At 44.2% G+C, this 18,701-nt stretch overlaps 1 protein-coding gene across 2 annotated transcripts in view; it reads left to right on the forward strand.

The window, feature by feature from the left end:
• GLI2 (GLI family zinc finger 2) overlaps positions 1-18,701 on the forward strand; it is a 144,063-nt gene that overhangs the window by 73,943 nt on the left and 51,419 nt on the right. For both annotated transcript variants that reach the window (XM_010285387.1, XM_010285386.1), the window contains exon 2: positions 3,494-3,599. In XM_010285387.1, coding sequence (XP_010283689.1) covers positions 3,494-3,599 — 106 coding nt within the window. The remainder of the gene's footprint in view (positions 1-3,493; positions 3,600-18,701) is intronic.

Here is an 18,701-nt window from a genome sequence, read left to right on the forward strand (position 1 = left end):
TCCCTTTGTGTAAAACAATCATCATTAGCGCTAATTGGGCAGGTTTGGGGTTAAATCTGCAAAGATTGCTTGGGTTTGGTAAATCCTCTGCCACCGCAAAGCAGATAATGCTAAACAAAAGATTGCCTTGATTAGATTAAAGTTGGCAAATTCATTGCCCTAATCATCATATTGCCCTTCCTGTGGCTATTCAGGAATACATCACCATGACTTACTTGAAGTAATTGAATATAATTGTCTTTTTAACTCGTATGTGTAAAACATCCATCTTTGTTAACAGCGTGTGTTGCTGTCCTGCTGCCAGCTCGCCGTCCTCTTCGGGAGGGGTGGGAACAAGAAGCAGAGCCAGGCTGACGTTTATGAATCGGTAGTTGATTGCCTATAAAACCATTCATTATTTCTGACCAAGCACCTGGAAAAGAATAAAAAGGAACAGCACCAGCCACCAGAGCCCATAGGCTTGGCTGGTGCTCCCAGGCAAGGGAGCAGAGGGGAAGACCTGAAGTGGGACGTTGCAAAGGGACGTCACGGAAACCAACCTTTCCCCTCGCCCTCAGCGGCAGCAAAACGCCGAGTACGTGGTGGAGTTGGAAATGAGAGCGGCAGAGTGAAACAGGCGCCCAAGGCAGGGGCATCGCCAACCCTCCCCAGGCCAAAGAGGTTGAAATGTTAAAAGCAAAACAACAGTGCCAGTGGGAGGGGGAAGTTCATGGAAATTTTTCTCCCATTAATAATCAGAGGTGTGCAGAGGGAGAAATTTTCTTCAGATGTCACTTTTATGCTAACAGATAGCTAGGAAAGGAGGCCAGACAGCAAACACCCTGTGTTTTCTTTTCCCCAGCTCTCCTGAGTGACAGGGAAAGACTTTTTTTACACAAAGATTTCTGATATTACCTCGGTAATCAATCATTTAGAAATGCACAGTTACAAAATAAGACATAACTGGCCTGGGTTTTAAGAGATTCAGCGTTTGACCTGTTATTCTTGATAGTTTTATCATTATTAGTGAATCAAACTGGTCCAGGGAATGGGCCCAAGGATTAGCATATGACTCTCTATGTTGTTAAAACATTACCACAGTGCCCAGCACGGTTCCAGCCCACGTCAGCTCACACTTTCCTGGAGTTTTGGGGTTAACCCAGCCCTGCCCGTTATGGGCAGACTGGCCACCCTGTTTTGGGAGTTGTGAAATCTCACCTATAGGGATGCCAGCTGGGCTGTGTAGGTCGTCCCCAGGACCGCAGAAGAGCTGGGTTTATTTGTGTGGTGTAAATAAGGGGGGAGCGCTGGGCGAAGCCCGGCATGGGGGCTCCAGCTGGAGGAGATGCTTGTTTTCTGGCATCAGATCTGTGTGCAGGGATAGTTGGTTTTGTGACCGTGCTCGGTGCATGATGATGTAAAACCTTGCTGCCCCACTCTCTCTGGTCCCCACAGCAGCCGTGGGCTGTGGCCGTAGCAGTGTCCCCAGGGAGGAGGGCAGCAGCTCTAGGTGTCTGCCAGTCCTGGCAGCGCTTTGGGCTGAGGATAGCTTGGGGAGACCGGAGGCTGTACGGTGCTGCGTGAGCAGGGGACGAGGTGCGACGGCTGAACTCTGCTGCATTTCTGACCTGGAAAAACACTGGCTGCCTCTTAAAATGAAGACTCTTTACAAGTGTCCTTATGTAACAGATCATCCCTACCCAGGACGGTTAAGGGTGAGTCTTCCTCCTGCCAAAGCAAATCCTAAAGGATGCAAGTTTATTCTCTCCTTGAGCTGCTTTTGGGGGAGGAGGGGAGGGGAGCAGAAGGGGGGGAAGGCAGTTAACAGTTACCCTACTGTGTCCTGACATTAGGCGAGCTGCAAAAATGCTCCCAGTGTATCAGGTAGTGTGCGGTGCCAGCCCTTCGCTGGAGCACGGAGAGCGAGTCTGCTGTGGAGCCTTAAATACTTTCCACCCTGACTACCTTAGCTTAACGCCTTTCAGCAGAGTTGGCAGGAGGGTTGTTTTTGTGTAGTCTCTCACCTCTCCCAGCAGCCCGGCTGACGCGCCTGTGCCGCGCTGCACTCAGGGATTGTACGTTGCAATGGGAGTAGGAGCCTCAGATCCTCTCACTGATATGCCAGGAAAGACGTATACGGGGATTTCACGCAGGCTTTGCGCGATGGACCTGAAAGGATCACAGCCTCGCCAGACGGAGTCGGCGTAGTTCCGTTGCAGCTGGAGTCACAGATGCGAAAGGCTGAATTTTAAGTCTTTCATAGAAAAGAGTTTGGCGTTCACTGGAGTTTGCTGAGCATCAGCGAGAGACTTGGCCCAAGCCTTGACACTTTGGCTTTGGATTGTGCTTCCCCACTCTACAGAGAGATGCTACCTGTCGCAGAGGCAAGTCACAGCGAAATACCAGTGCAGACTGGGTTTTGAAATGCTCACTTAGGAGGTTGGTTTTGTTTTACTTTTAGTCTCCAGTTAGACAGAAAGGCCAAGAAGCCAGCGAGCGAATAGGAAGACCTGCGACAATGTTAAGTAATCTTTAACGAAGAACTTCTGACTGTTTGTAAAGGCAGAGCAAGACCAGTCTTTTATCTTTAAGCTGGTTGCTGGTACAAATCTAGAAATTGCCGTCATTACATATGTGATGAGCCCTATCAGAGGGTGACTGTACGGTATTGTTATCGAGGCTCTGCTAATTGTATTTCTTTAGCTTCTGTAATTTTAGCAGGAAAGGCCCAGGCGGCCAGGCAGCATTGTCGGGGGTAGCGTGGAGAAATAACCTGATGAATTTTCCATCAGCACGACTCACTCAAATATTCTCGCTGTTAACTTTTGGGGTCAATAATAAATATTAAAACCTGTAGATTTAATAAGTCAATGTAGGTGTTCTCTGCCTTTTGAGACCACTTTATCTTTCCATCAAAGATGAAACAAGCTTCTCAAATGAATAAAAAATAGGGCCTCAAGTGATTACAAGTGAGAGCAATTTGGGCTCCTCTCTCAGAACCTGGCAGTAGGCACTTTTGAGCCTCTTTCTGACTGCCTACACAGTGTGCATGAGCGCTGCTCTCGCTGTTACATTTTTAGGTAAATATTTCCAACCTGTGTATACAGACCTTCAGGAAAGGTGTTTGCTGCCACTCCAGGCATGAGGGACGATGTAGGTCTGGATCCCGCCAGGCTCTGTTGAGTCTGATTTGCGTTGCAAGTCTAGTTTTCCTTGGTGCTTCCTATAATCTCCTCAAGTTCAAAGAGCGCTTAGCTGCTTGTCTTTGTCAAAAACCCTGTTGGAGATCTTTTATGTCGAAGATGTAGGATTTCTCTGCATGACTTTGATTATTTATTCATTCCACTTCTCTGGTGTATGATAGCGCTGATATCATGAAGACCCCTTGTCTTGCACTGCTCTTGCTCTGAAATTCATGGAGATTTAGTGCCTTTGAAATTGTTTTAAAAGGAAAGGAAAAGTTTTTGAAGTTCCTTTTTTTTTTTTTTTTTTCTTCTTCTGTTCCCCTCAACAGTGCCGCAGCACATTTTTCCGGCCTTCCATGCTCCTTTGCCAATTGACATGCGCCACCAGGAAGGACGATACCATTACGAACCTCACTCTATCCACGCTATCCACGGGTAAGTCTTGCACCTCCGCTCCCATGCCTTGCTGAAATGTTGGCCACCCGCGGTACACTGAATCCTGCTGTTAAGGTCTCAGGGACTTGCTGGTCTCCCTTCAGGCTGCCCCCGCTGGCCGCCCTCTGCCCCACTGTCCCTGTCCGGTGGCAATACTGACCTGCCTGGCAGGAGGGCTCTACAGCTCCGTTAAACCTATAGAAGTGCATATAGCAGCAGGATGGGAGTGTAGGGCTTCTGTGTCGTTATCCAGCTGAGATCCTGGGGAAAGGCTTGACTTGCAGTTTTGCGTCTGTGGTGTTCCTCATGTCACATCGTGCCTGGGTTGTTTCTGGCACCATCTTGGTGAAGACCCAGTGCTGCTCCCTCTATCTGGAGACCTTGCATACCATTCCTCCCTGCCAGCTGGTTGGGGGGACGGCGGGGAAAGGCTGCTTGGAATACCATAATTCACTTTGATTTCACTGGGCCACAGCCTGGACAGGCTGGATGGTGTTTTCTAAAACGCAGTAAAGAGACAGGTCCTCATCTGGGTGTCTGTGTGTGCTCTGGTGGGGTAGGACCCTGGGTTTTGGTGGTGACCCCCTCGTGAGAGCTCCCCCTCCCCAGGGCAGCTGCTGGCCAGTGAGCACAGGCGCTGGTCGGGAGCTGTAGCCCGAGAGGGGGGATCAAGGTTGATGTCCTTGTCCAGGACATGACAGGACTTGACGCCTTGGAGGACGTGTTTATAGTGAGATCTGGGTTCACCTCCTGTAAGCTTTGATCAGGGCAGGGGAAAAGGAGCCGACCGGGATGTGAACAGAGGCTGTAGTGACCATGTGGCTGGGAGGGTTTCTCCTCGTCCCTGAAATGTACCCCATGGGAGGTGAGGAGCAGCCTGATGGGGTTGGTGGTCCCACAGCCACCGCAAAATCCCTCAACCCGTGGCTGTAACACAGCGTTTAGCGATCAGCCGAGGGACAGGTCCCAGGGCACTTGGTGTAGGGGAACCTGTAAGGGCTGGTATCGTCTTGCAAGAAGAGCAAGGGAGGAACAATAGGGCTCATCCCTTAAAAAATTCTCATTTGATCCCCCGGAGCCCTGTTGTGGCCTTGTCCGGCCGGGTTAGTGCTCACCCAGCTTTGCAGGGACTGTTTGTGGAGCTGTGCTTTTTCTGGATAGGTATGAGTGGGGGAACATGTCCCTGGGAGGCAAATAACACAGACGGCAGCAGCCAGGAGATCTGTGGAGTCCCACAGCTACCAGGGCTTTATTCCACTTCCAAAATGCTGCAGGAAAAAAATGATAGGGCATTCCCCTGGATCCTACCAGAAGACAAGTCGTTGTCTTTTTGGCTGGCAGTCAGTTTGACTGGATGTTTAAAGGGGTAGAGCAGCTCCTTCCATGCTGTGTGCAAAGGGGAAAAGTCAGAGCAGGTTGCTAACATGGGAATTGGCGGGGGCAAAGGGGAGCTGAATAAAATAGTTCTGCTCTTGCGTGCAAGTACATGCAAAAATTGTAGAAAGAAGAAAGACAGATTCATAAAAAAACATACTGGGAGATAGTTAATAAGGCAGAGTTCTGGCTGATAAAACACATTCTGATTTCTGAAAGGGTCAATATTCAAAACAGTGGTTAGAAGAGAGGATGGCAGATGCTCAGATATTTGGCACAGGTTATTCGTGTGCCCCACTTGGTGTTCCCCTCCATTCCTCATGAGAAGGATTGCGTACACTGCGTCTTTCCTGAGGCTCCACAGCAGTTTCTTTGGTACAGTCACGAAGCAGGGTCTTCCCCAAAACGTAACCGAGAGCTCACCAGCTCGTGCTATGTACCTGTGAATCATATCCCCCAGTGGTGGAAGCCAGTTTTTTATCATGTTGGGGTTACCCAGCTGATCAACCCTGGCCAAGTATACAGTGCTGGCAAATCAAGTTTAAGTTCATCTGAGTTAATATTAATAATCCGTTGTTTTAGCAGTGACCACATTTGTTTGTCAGGGGACCAAGTGTGTCCTGCTCAGTATTAGGGTAGAGTTGTTGGCAAATATCTGTTGCTCTTCTTCTTCTTTGGGATCCTTAATCTTCCCAGCAGCACTTCTCAGAAAACCAATTTATGAGGTACTAGAGAGAAAACTTGGTTGTTGGTCGTAGAAGAGGAAACACAGTCATCTTTGAAAGTACCTGGGCATTGCACTGTGGCACCACGTTTACCTGGGTGCCTCTGTGGCTGGTGAAGCATCAAAGCTGAGAAACGATCTGCTTTTTGGCTGTGGGTGTTTTTTAGGGTCAAGGGAATGACACTTCTGTGGCTGTTTTCCAAGTGCCCTGGACTATGACACAACCCCACTGGGAAAATTCTCACCAGCTGTGTAGTTAGGCTCTCAAATATTTTTTCTCTTTCAATTTTATCTGCAAGCTTCTTAACCTCATCACCTGCCCTTCCTCCTCTAGCTTTTGTTCTACCTCTCTCCTCCAGTCTCTTCTCTGGAGATCATAATATAGTGCTCACCCTCATTGCTGGAGGATGTCTGACATGAAACCATCGCGGTGGAGGTGGGCTAGAACATACATAGCAGTTGCGTGGCTCTTGTTCAGTATGCTGGGTGGACTTTGTGGGCACAGCTGAGCCTCTAGAAATTTGTACTCCATCCTGATGGTGCAGAAATCCATCCTTCTGTTTAAAGTAAACAACAAAAAAAAAAGATGTACATATCTTCACTCTAGAAAATTATGGCAAATGTTTGGAAGAAAAATTGTGTCACTGAGTTTTGGCTTTATGATTAATGTGATCAGAGCCTGACAGAGAGCCCCCAATTTATCAAGCCCATATTCTAGCTGTCTGCTGTCTTGCTGGTACCAAATTTATCTAATTACATGAGCATTGCGCAGCAAATTAAGTGTGGTCTCATTTGTTGCTAACTATGGGGTCTTATTATCTGCCTGTTGCATTATGTCAAATGTTTGTTTCCCGATTGCTCGATGTGACATGACAGTGCATTCCCCTTCATCGCTGTTTGCATTTGGCCAAATGAGAACATACATTATTTTATCCTAACTGGAGGGAACTCATCTGCAAGGCTTTCTTGAGCAGGACCACCTGTGGGACACTTTTCTTGAGAATATGGATGGAAATACGGAAAACTCAAGTAATAAAAGAATCCATGTGCCAAAACAAGGGCCTGAAAGTTTTGCTGCGTTTCTGCTCTGTTGTTGTTTCTGGCTGTTGTCAGGTTCTGACTGCGTTTCTGACTGTTATCAGTCTTTATGTCTCAATGATTCTTGTTAAGCAGCATGACAAATAGTTTTCAGGACATGAGCCTCCTTCCATATCACCGAGCATTTATTATATATGTGCAGAAGCAGATCATGTTGGTATTTCCTTGAAGTATACTTCTAGAGGGTTTTTTCAGCGTGTTTCAGTGTTTCTGCAGTCATTAGGACAACTCACTTTTCTGTACAACCTCTGCTCTTTTTATTTATTTGGTGATACATTTTTTGGGCATCTTTCATTTTTGATCTTTTTTTTGGCATTAAAAACAATTTGGCAGAATCATGGTGCTTGCTCGGCTTCTCTAGAAAAATAAAGTATCTCATTAAGATGATCCTTCAGCTCTCTGCAGTGCAAACCAACAGGAATACTGTGGATTCAAGGCATTGTCCTGGGTTCTGATGCTTGTGAGCTTGTGGTCATGTGGAGGATGGGGGGAGAGGCAGCACTGGAGCCCAGTGGACACTGCAAGAGGATGTAATGCAGAATGGAATAAAACTGAATATGGGGTGAAATCTCTTCCAGGAGTGTAGAAGTAGAGCAGAATGAAATTATATCAGTACATATAAATTGTATGAGGCACCACTTCCACAAAGCAACATTCATTTAATAGTAAGGTTGAAAACTACAGCACTCAAAAGCTAAGAAATAATAGAAAAATAAATTTGGATACTCTGACTCATTTTGTACTCCATTGCGATAATGCGATAAATTACAGAGCCATATACTGTTTTTCTCTGGGATCCTCGTGTTTTCCACAGCATGGGATGGCCCAGGCTCTGTGGAAGAGCCATGGTGGGCGTTACATGCGTTTTCTGCATGCTGCTTTTATTGATTCGTCAGAATTTCCCTCTGCAGTCTTGGTTGTAGGCAGAATGTAGATCAGCGTTACTGGAGCGGAAGTCATGAGACAGGGTGCTTCAGCAGGTTCAAAGCTGAATCAAACAAATTCACTTCATAAGTTAGAACAAGTTCTTTTCTAACAAAGGGGATATTTTGTATTTTAGTGAGCTTCTTCACAAAAGCCCACTCCGCTGGGGCCTGGTCTCTGCAGTAACTCCATCCGCTTTAAACCAAGGGGACTCCTAGCATCAGCTTTGCAAGATCAAGCCCTTGACTACAGAGGAAAGCTGCTGGCAGAGACGGCAGGTGATTACTGATAGCTCCCTTCCACTCCCCACTTTTAGGTGTGCTTAGCTACTCTCAACTGTTTTTTTTTAAAGCACAACAAAAATAACTAAAAAATCCTTAGCTCAGCTTAAAAGTCCCTGCCAATGCAAGAGCCTTCAGGGCTAACCCTTGTAAACAGCATGCCTAGGCTTGACTCAGCAAGAAGCTTTTTAACAGTAGCTCTTAAACTGTGGTTAAAACCCATCAGGCATTACGCAGTGTAACAAACAAAAGCAGCCTTGTTGTTCTACCGACATCCTGGTGGTGTTTCAGGATGCAGTTCTGACATTATTTATTAACAAAATATTGTTGTTGCTCTTCGGTCCACATATAAAAATAGCAAAAAAAAACCCCTGAGCTGATAGTCACACAAAGACAAATTCCATGGCTTTCATGAGGACTGAATTGTCCCGAGGACTTAAAGATAGAGAAGACTCCATCTCCTTGATAATGTGGAGTTGCCCTTAATTTCCCTCTGGTAGGGATTTTATCTGGTTTAATCATGGATCTTCCTCCACTTCCCTGAGATCTTAATATATTACAGATTTTCTCTGATATTCAGCCTACACTTTTTTTCTTTATCTGATCCTATTACCCCTCCTTGTTGAAGTTTGTTTTCTTTTTACTCTGTTAAAAATTACAGAACGCCTTTTCAAGATCGGCTCCAAAGCTCCTGAGCTCTTTAGGCAGGATAATTCACAGGTGGGCAAGGTGACTGTTAAACTTTTCCTCATAAAAAGACTATGTCTCAAGCGTTTACAAATTTGCCGTATTTAATGTCGAACTCAAGATTTTCTGTGTTGGATATCTATTTCAGGCTGGTTTTCTCTTTCCTTTGTTGTTTTTGTGAGATTCAGCCAAGGGAGGCCAAGTGGGGTTAAGGGAAAATATGTTCTTTAGCACTACAAAAAATAATCATCATCATCTTCGAACTGTGCTTTGAGAAACACCAGTGTCTCTTGCTCTAGAGTTGGAATTTGCTATTGTCACAGGTGTGCCTTTTGCTGTTCAGATTTAAAAAAACAAAACAAAACACAAAAAGCCCCTTAATATTGCCAGATAGAAATTCTTTGAAAAATCTCACCTCCAACATGCTCAGTGGAGGAGTGTTGGAGCTTTGCAGGGAAATTTTCCGAGCACCTCGTGGCCCTGACCACGCTCCAGCTGAGCCCTGCCAGGGCTTCCCTGCTAGTGATCCCCGTTTTCTTCCGGGGCTCTCAGCTGTCCCCTCCGCCCGGGGGGATTCATGACCGCAGCCAACGGCGGAGGGGAGCCGGTTGCACCACGAGCTCGCAGAGCCACCTCTGTGCGTTATTGGTGTGCGTAAAGTGCCTTTGGTTGACCTCTGTGGGACATGGCTCCCACGAGGCTGCAGCTTTGATCCCATCACGCAGTTTAGGATAGGACCCCAGGTAATGGTCGATCCTGCAGCAAGGATGCTGCTCGGTTGAGCCACAGAATGTACACGCCAGTAAAACCTGTGTGTTTTCATATTTACTTTGCTACCAGAGTAGAAAATCTTTGGCAGATCGTGATTGATGTTACTGTGCTGCTTTGGAGATAGAGCAAGCTCCCTCCGGAGTCAAAGCAAACAGCTGCTCAGAGAGACCTTCTTATGTGTTTTGCAAAGTTTTATGACTTTCACCAAACAGATACATTGCTCATTTGGGAAACAGGTTTGGGGGCTCCCACATCCCATTTATTCTGTCCCCTTCTTTCCCACATGCTTCTTTTATTTATTTAAGAAAATAAGACTGTGTGAGTAAGTGATGGTTTGCAGAGGCTGATCCCCTCCAGAAGGGTGGTTCAAACCTCTCACTGGTCTGTAATTAGAAGGAGTGTGTTGCTTTTAGGTGGTTCTTTGGTAACCTACAGGAGGTGATTTGGGGGACTATCGATACCAATCTCACTGTAAAACTACCAGGATTAATACTTGATGGTCACTTGATCCCTCTCCAAGAGACCACAGATCAAATACTGGGCTGTTGCTGTCCTGCTTTGGGAGCTGGAAAAATTACTTTAATTGCATCTGTGCTTTAGTTTTCCCATGTCTAAAATGCTGCTACAGTAATACTCATCTTCTGATGTTTTGAGAGCTAAGAAAAGTCAGGTGGTCTGTGACTTGTTTGGCTCCCCAGCAGGGGCTTGTGGCATGTTTTCAGGGATCAGGAAAGAAGTACACAGCACTAACCTACCTGTGCAGAAACTGAGAAGGTACACGCTTAACATCTTCTAACCTCAATGGGAGGACAAACTGATCAGGTCTTCTAAAAACGGGGCAGACATAATCCAAAACATTCATCAGGGCTAGAATGTTTCTGTAGGTTTTTCTAATCTGATAAACTATTCTACAGAAAAAAACTAAACAAAACAACCAACCAACCAAACACAAAACCCCACAGCTTTCTCTTTTGAATCTTAGCAATTTTCAAGCATTTTCCATCATGAGAGAGATTTGCACATCTATACTGTTCCTTAAAATGAGGATAGTTTCATCATGTGTATTTAGTTAAATAGCCTTCAGAATACTTTGAAAAACTCAGACCTGAAGTCCAGAGGGACCTGAAGGTGCATGGTTTCAGAGTCACTAAACTATGCAGTAAGACATTGATGGGACTTAGAAACATTTGAGTTGGATCTTCCATTGCTGAATGCCGGCGGCATGACACTGGCATGAGGGGCCTCGGTGAGCTCAGATGGAGTCGTGCCCACTAGCACTTAGTGAAGATCTGGGCCACCAGGTTGCTGGTGCTGTGACACCACAATTTACTAAATGAAAAACTACAGCTCTAATTTAGCTTAATCACCGCCAGAAGTGTAAAAACTGCTAGGAGGTTTTATTATTGAGAACAAGAGCCTGATCTCTGAGGTCTTTTATGTAAACCTCTGCCATGTGTTCGCTTAATATGATGTCACTCTGTAATCCACTATTGCTTTTAAATGTCATTCTCAGAGCTTCGTGTCAGCAAGTCTTAAGTGATAATCCCTTTGCTTACCTCACTTTATAGTAGATTAAAAGTGACTTCATGCTTCCACCTTATCCACTGTTAAGCTTGTGCTTTAGGAAAAAATTATTTGAACTCTATTCTCCTGCTGCTTTCTAAAGAGTTTCCAAACAGAGAATGCAGGTCTTTCAGAAACTATCTCAATGCCCATTCTCCATTGCTTTCAGCATCCTGTGAAAATGGATAAATATTCAGGGCCGATCTCCTGCCCTTTTAGACTCCAGTATTATAAATTTGTTTCCCAGGTCTTCTCCCAACTAAATGTGGAGCACTGACCCTCCTGGACTCTCGTTTTTCTAAATCCTAAATAAACCCTGCCTAGATGGTGTTTCACCTCTCATCAGCTTCTTACATTCATGAGGACAAGAGGTGATGCGACCTGTTGCAGTGATTTGCTCCTGTGTTGCACTTTCTCCTGTACAGCACAGGGGTGTGCGGGTTCCCCTTTCTGGTCCCGCACCTCCTGATTGAAGTTTTACTCTAACCTGTAGCAAATCTGTTCTCAGTATAAAAAATTCTCCACGCGGTTCACCTTCCTAGCCCACCCTCCTTTTTTTTCTCTCCCTGAATTTCACCCTTCTGCTCGTAGCACACCTCCTTGTGTAACACATCCCTCCAGATACTTGCTGCATGTTGTCATCTCCTTCCTCTCCACACTAATGAACTGGCCAGGCTGCAGCCTGCAGCATATACTCGAATATCAATCTGCTCAGCCTCCTCATTTTCACTGTGTTTCTCTGAAATCATTCCAGTGTGTGTGGAGATAAATGGACAAAACCCATCCATCCCATTGGCTTGTGAAATGAAGCCTGCGGCGCATCACTTTTCAGGTGCTGGTTAATCTGGGTTCCCAGCTACCAGTGGCCATGGGAAGCAAATAAAACAAGGTGCTGAGAGATAAAAACTAATGGCAGGGAAGCTGGAATACTGGAAGAAAAATGTAGGATTTTTAATGTCCATACAGAGCGGAAATTTTAAAATCTCATCCAAAATTTCCCCCCACGCAATAAAGAGCAGAGAAGTCAATTTACCCTGGAAGGATGAAGGACTGAGTCAACTCTGCTGGGATTAGAACATGTGGTTCGAGGGATCCTAGGTATTTCGGGTCTGATTCTCGGACCACCCAGATGGCTGGGGGGAAAGGAAAAAAAAAATAATACTAATAAAAAAAGACCCTATTTGGCAGAACTGTGGATCTGGATACCCTGCCTACAGCTAACGCCGTGCACACACATCTACAGAAACCAAAGGGCAGAACTAGATGCTGTTACTCTGGCAAATCTCAGATCTGCAGAGCCCTCCTGTGGGAACGCACACATTTAAGTGGCCTTTCTAGATCCCTGGCTTTGACACTAAACCACGTATGTACATTTTTCTTCTGTGTGCCAGACAATTTTGAGAATTTGTGATTTTACACAATTTCTGCCTTGGAGGCTTTTTATGCCTGTTCTTTTATTTCTCACCATTGATACTAAATAGACAACTAACAGAGCTAAAGTTCAGAGCATTACTCAAGGGTCAAATTTTAAAAAGTGCCTGTATGATTTCAGATCGTAAATCCCACTGGATTGAGTCTGGCCAAAAACATTATTTTGAAAGTGGGTGTTGTGGGTTTCAAAATAACGTTGACCCTTATGGCCGGCTTGTCAAGCACTGGTGATGCAAAAGCACAGTGGGTTTTTCAAACATTCTGCATCCCAGTTAGTGTCTAACTCCCCCAACATTCATTGAAACTCAGGACCCCAAAGACAGCCCTAGTGAAGGATTTAAGTGCCTAAAAATTAAGCAAATGGCTGGTATGGTGTTAAGAAACACGATCATGTTAATGAGGTGGCTTGTGCATGCCTTGAGTCCAGTGTACACAGGCAGGTCATACAGCTCCTGTAGGACTGATGGGAATGTTTTCTGCCCTGTTTCCTCTCTGTTGTAGGAGCATGCACATGGCAAATCTCATGGGAGGATGGCTACAGAAAAAAGATATTCAAGGTTTAGTTGATATCAGTTGGCCAGGCTCCACTTCAAGAGCAAGTTTACTGCATTCCCTGCACTCATTGTATTGACATGTATGGGGCTGGGTTTTGATGTAACTGATTGTGGTAGCTGATAGTGAAACCAGGAGATTGTGAGCCTTTTGATGATTTTTTTTTTTAAGCTGAGACTTGTAAGGGGAACACCTTACAGCATGGCAGGAGCCTGGGAGGTAGGAGCTATCTTTTTTCACCCCCTGAGCAGCAGAAGGACCCGTACCATGGTCTCTCCACTGCTGAGTGCCTGCTGTTAGATTAAATGTGAGAGTTAGGCTCCACCACCACCGCCTACTCCTTTCTATGAGTGCAGCAGAGCGTCAGTGTTCCTTTCGTGCAGGTGGAGCCTCCTTGCAGCAGTTTTCCTTCTGCTGCAACTCATTTTCTCTCTCTTATACATCTCCCTACCCCGTACACATGTACCCAAGTCACTTGCAATGGCACCTGGGTGCAGCCAGGCATGCCTGAAAAAATATTCTAGGGCTGTATGAAATGTAGTCACATTGAGCTTTTTGGATTTAAGTCTCTCTGAAAAATAAATGTGTGTTCCTAAACCCTGTAAGGGCCTTTGAAATATTTTCCTTTCAATCCTGTAAAGCATCCTGGAGAAGAATTTGTCTTATTCCTCCTCTTGCCCCTTCATGAGAGGCTTTCCTAGCTTGGTTCTGGAGCTACTTACATGGCTTTCAGTTTGGAAATCAGTTGCAGGACATGTTACCTGCTGATTGAATGTTTCATCTGAAAGCCTCTTAAGATCCCACAGAGTAACCACACATCCCAAATTACCACTGGTAGAGGAAAGACTACCAGAGTGTGGTTAATATATTAAAAATAAGAAAGTTTCAAGCTTACAGCTGCATTAGGGTGATGTTCTTACGTGCATATTCTTGTTTGAGACTATTTGTCTTCACTGAGATAAAACACTTGGTTTCATATGCTGTCTTTCATCCCAACTCAAGTGCAGTACAATATTTTACAAGAGAAATCTGCGTTGTAGATTACAAAAAGCAGGGTGTAGAAAGATAGGGTGGTGAAGGAATTAACACATTCAGTCATCAAATCAGTAAATGAAAAGAAGATCATTCTAATGGGGATTAGCAAAGAAGAAGAAGAGATGTTTGTAGAAGAGATTTGAAAAGAAATGATGAGCTGATGAGGCAGAGGGGCATACAGAAAGTGATCTAGGCTGCAGAACTATTTTAAAGTCTCTCCCTATTGAGGAAAACACCTAAGTATATGCTTAAATAGAAATACCTGCTTAGGTCTGTTGACTTCAGAGGAACTTAAATGCATGTTCACATACTGTCCTGGAGAAAGGTGTTCTTCTGAAGATGTCATAAAACAGAAATGTCTGCTAAATCCTACTTGTGTATTCCTGCTAAAAAAAACCTGCTGTAAAAATAGTTTATATTAGAGATTTTTCATGTGACAATATGGACTTGACAGTTGACTTCATACCTGTTACAGTAAATGGAGTATTTGTTGGTATTTTCACAAAGGGCTTTGCTTCAGTAAAGTTTCTTTAGATAATTTTGGAAACATAGAAGTCAAAGCCTAATGAAAAGGGATTACGTCTCTGTGGCTACTTCTACATAACATTGCTGTGAGTCCAGCATCATCACAGAGATCCTGGGGCTGATGTCAAACAGGCTAACTTGGCAGAGCCTAGTCGCAACAGTACCATGAGGACATGTCCTGGTGTTTGCTTCCTAGGAACAGCAAATTTTCACGGAATTAACAGTGTTTGTGGTGCGGCTTCAAGTAACTGATCACCACTCAGGTCAGATAGTGTGGTGGTCCTGATTGTTTGAAAAGACCCTCAAGGAGCCAACTATGTTTTCTGTTCCTTGGAAGGAACAAAAATTAGATTTTTGCTGCCATTTTACCCTGATCATGAGGCACCCATTTTGTGATGGCATCTTGTTGGGGGTCAGGGTACGGTTAAGGACTAGGTCAGGGTGCATAACTGTATTATCTGTAGACCAGTGGAAAGGATTTTACTGTCTGTTCCCAGGTGAGAAATCATATAAAAGTTATTTCTAGCTTCTTCCCTTTCTTCTTAGTCCTCCAGCCCAACTGTTTCTGTGTAAGAAGTAATGCCAAGAACTGATGAAAAGTGAGGTATCTGCAAAGTTTTATCTAGTACATTTGAACTCTTAAATAGTTATGACCTGTTTGTATATTATTTCCAGTAGAAGTCTCTAAAGAGATAAATGAGACCCCAAACCACTTTATTCACTTGAAAAAATAGAAGATTTCCAAACTCCAAATAAACTTCCAGCCATCTTTGAAAAAGAAATTGTACATGCACACATAACCAAACCAATTTTCAGGTTAGGTCAGGAAAGTTCAAGCCCTCCCCTAGGGCGTACAACGAGGTGACCAGAGTATGAGAGACTAAAATGTGATTGAGCCAGGTTAGATATTTTACAACCCATTTTAAGAGTCCCACAGGACCTTAACTGAGGACAAATTTACTGGACATTTGGGCTTTAGTGGATGGAAATGGAGGCTGCTCCATATTCCTCACCAGAGCATTGTCGTGTGGCATTGCCTAATGAGTCAGAGGGAAAGGCACTCTCCACCAACACCACTTCCTCCGTGTCCTGGGATTTTCTCTGCAAGTCATCTATTCAAGTCTTGGCTAGGTCTTGACCTCTTTTGGCATGTGAGATCTAAACCCAGTATGACTCCAGACTTCCCTCGACCACGTCTGGTTTGAATCCTGTCAGTGCTGAGATGAGTGTTACCACAAGAATAAGACATTCTTTGAAGAGTTGTTTGTTTGTTTGGGTTCTTTAAGAGCTGGCTTCTGCCAAATGTGAAGAAGGTAGGACTGCTGTGAGCTGTAGCTTCTCTCCCTTCAGGTCCTGATGTGCTGATGGACCTCAGGATCCTATTAGCCTGGTTTCTCTACTCTTGATCTCTTTGTAGCAGGGTTTGCATTTCTGGTGAATTATGTGACAGTTTCTGATAAGAACAGATAGTGAGCAGAGACTTGGGCTTTGTTTGCAACATGGATGTCACATTGCTTCAGGTATGTCATACTGGTGCAGCATATTGGGTGAGTGACCTTTCCCAGAGGGACTCAGTGAGTAAATGGCACAAACTGAGGTACAGAAAATTCCTTGAGGTGCCTTTCACTGGAGAGCAGATCATGCTTCCTCTCAAAATCTTGCACCAGATGCAGTGGTTTCCTATTCCTTCATTTGTTTTTTTGACTACGTTGCCAAACTGGTCTTCATCCAGACTCTGGTTACTGTGATTGATTTCATTGCTTTGCCATTTATAAACCCAACCCCAACCCTACCAACAATGTGTTCTTTGGTGGCTTTTCTCCCAGGCAGGGCAAATTGCTGCTCTCTATTAAGTCCCAGTGCAGTAAGGATTTGTGTGTACATGTGTTTGTGTGCATCTAGTCTCCTTCACTTACCAGTGCAAGGTCTCAGTCTAATGTCCTCCTGTTATCATCCTCAGTGAGTGAAGGTTAGACTGAAAGATAATCTCCTTGCCTACAGTGCATCGTGGTCTGTACTCCCCCGATTGCTTTTGAGTTCCAAATGGAAGAGCCTCTGGAGTCCAGGAGCGATTAAAATTAAACTGGAGACTTTTAGAAGCTGTTCTTGATAGAGGTGGTGGAAGATAGAGATGGTGCCGCCAGGGAATCTCGCATCACTGGGAGTGTCACAAAAGCTTGACAAATATGCCAGTAAAAATCCATGGGTACAATAGCGTGAGCTGCATTTCTTCATCATTTTTGGCTCGTCAAACTTTTGTCCTGCTTCGTTGAACAGCAGAATGAGAGCTTTCAAGTGGGACTTGTGTAATTAAAAGTTTATTTCCTACCCACAGGTTCTTACAACTGTTCTTGCACTTGCTCTGTCCCTCAGATACTCTATAACTGAGCTTAGAAAATGGCCTGTGCCTTCCTGTACTTTTTTTTATTGGCTAGAAGCTCTTTTATAGCAGATATGAATGTTTGTATTAATCCTTACAGCATTCATGAGTACCAAATGTGTACTGCAGTGCTGGGTAAGAGTAATTATTTTGCTATTACATTGTGAATAGCTTTAAAACTTGCACTGTAATGTGACATGCATAAAAGGAATTGTTAATATTAGAAGTTCAGTTCTGGATAGTTGAATTTCCTGGTTACTAATAACAGTACAGATTATTTAAACAATAAAATATTTTTTAAATCCGTTTTATTTTCACCTGTTACATCCTTTGCTTATTTTAGCAAATCAAGCAACAACTACAACTAAAAAAAACCCAAAACATGCAAAGTGCCGGACCTTAAGTCCTATTTCAAAGTAAACTCTGAGCCAGAAGTATTTAGACATCAAAATTCCATCAGACGCCTGATCTTACAATGAATGCATGTAGGAGCGTACACCCCACCAAAATCAACTTGGGCTGCAAAAGGTACTTGAAGGTGCAAAAAGATGACTGATGGGACTTTCAAAAGCCATTACAATATGGAAAATCTCACTGCTAGGATTTTGGCATAGCTTTGATTTCCAGGTTTGGTTGTTCATCGCTGTACTGTCTAAACAGGTAAAATAACCCACTGCACCTGAGCAGTTCTGTTTTCTCATTCCCAGACCACAGTACCATGGCCCTATGTTTGCCTTTTCCAAAAGTGGAGAGAAATGTTTAAATAAAATTTTGTGCTGAATTATTAAAGCCACTGCAAATGTTTTAATTAAATATGAGTATGTTTAATATCCCTTCTCTTGAATTTTAAATAGAACCAATACTTGGTGACTTAATTGTCCAGCAATATCTCTTTTACATTTTTACCTTATATTAATAAAATGAGTGTATTTACATAGTTCCAATCTAAGCACATCTTGTTTTATTGACTAAGTGCATCCTTTAAAGCGCACACAATGTTAACCCCTTTTGGCTCGCCTGAGACTTTACAGCATGCTACACACTGAATCCCATAGTGAACTTTATCTTATGCAAAGAATAAATCATTTTCTCTATCTTCCTTGATAAAATGTTTTTAAAAAAATCCACAACTCTGGTCATTTTAAACTGTCCCCAAAACATACCTGCTTTCATTGAGGTTCTATTCAGACTAGAGTATCATCTCAAAGAGACTTTGGCTGCTGTTGTGGAAAGCAGTGGTTATAATGTGCAAGTCGAGCACCTGCAGTTGGCCATGCAAATACAGCAGCCACCTCTTCCTTGGCTCTGCATGGTTGGAGGGCTTGGCAGAGTGAGTAGAAACAGGGTTGGAGGTCTCGTCCTTCTCTTTACTTAGACGTTTTATGGTATAAGCTGGTGTTTGGTGAGATGCAAGAAGGGGGTTCTCTGAGGTTTGTGGAGTGATGAAGAACCTCCTGTTTCCGCTCCTGGTCCAGCAGTATGGACCATCATCAGAACTGTTAGCATGAGGAGGATGTCTTGGAGCCTTTGCCAGCACTGATGCTGAAAAAAAAAAACCAAACATTTTTCAGGCAACACCACAAACCCAGCTGAAATTCCCTGGAAAGGGGAAAGTGAAGAGTGACTGTGCCTCTGCTGTTGCTGCATTTAAGAGAGAAACAGCTTCAGTGGCTTAGTGTCAACCCGGTGCTTTTAGGAATTAGATGTGACATCTAAGGTTAGGGTCATTTAAGGCTCAGCTGAGGACTGGAGATACT

This window comes from Phaethon lepturus, unplaced genomic scaffold, assembly GCF_000687285.1.
Source record: "Phaethon lepturus isolate BGI_N335 unplaced genomic scaffold, ASM68728v1 scaffold10784, whole genome shotgun sequence".
Lineage (NCBI taxonomy): Eukaryota > Metazoa > Chordata > Aves > Phaethontiformes > Phaethontidae > Phaethon > Phaethon lepturus.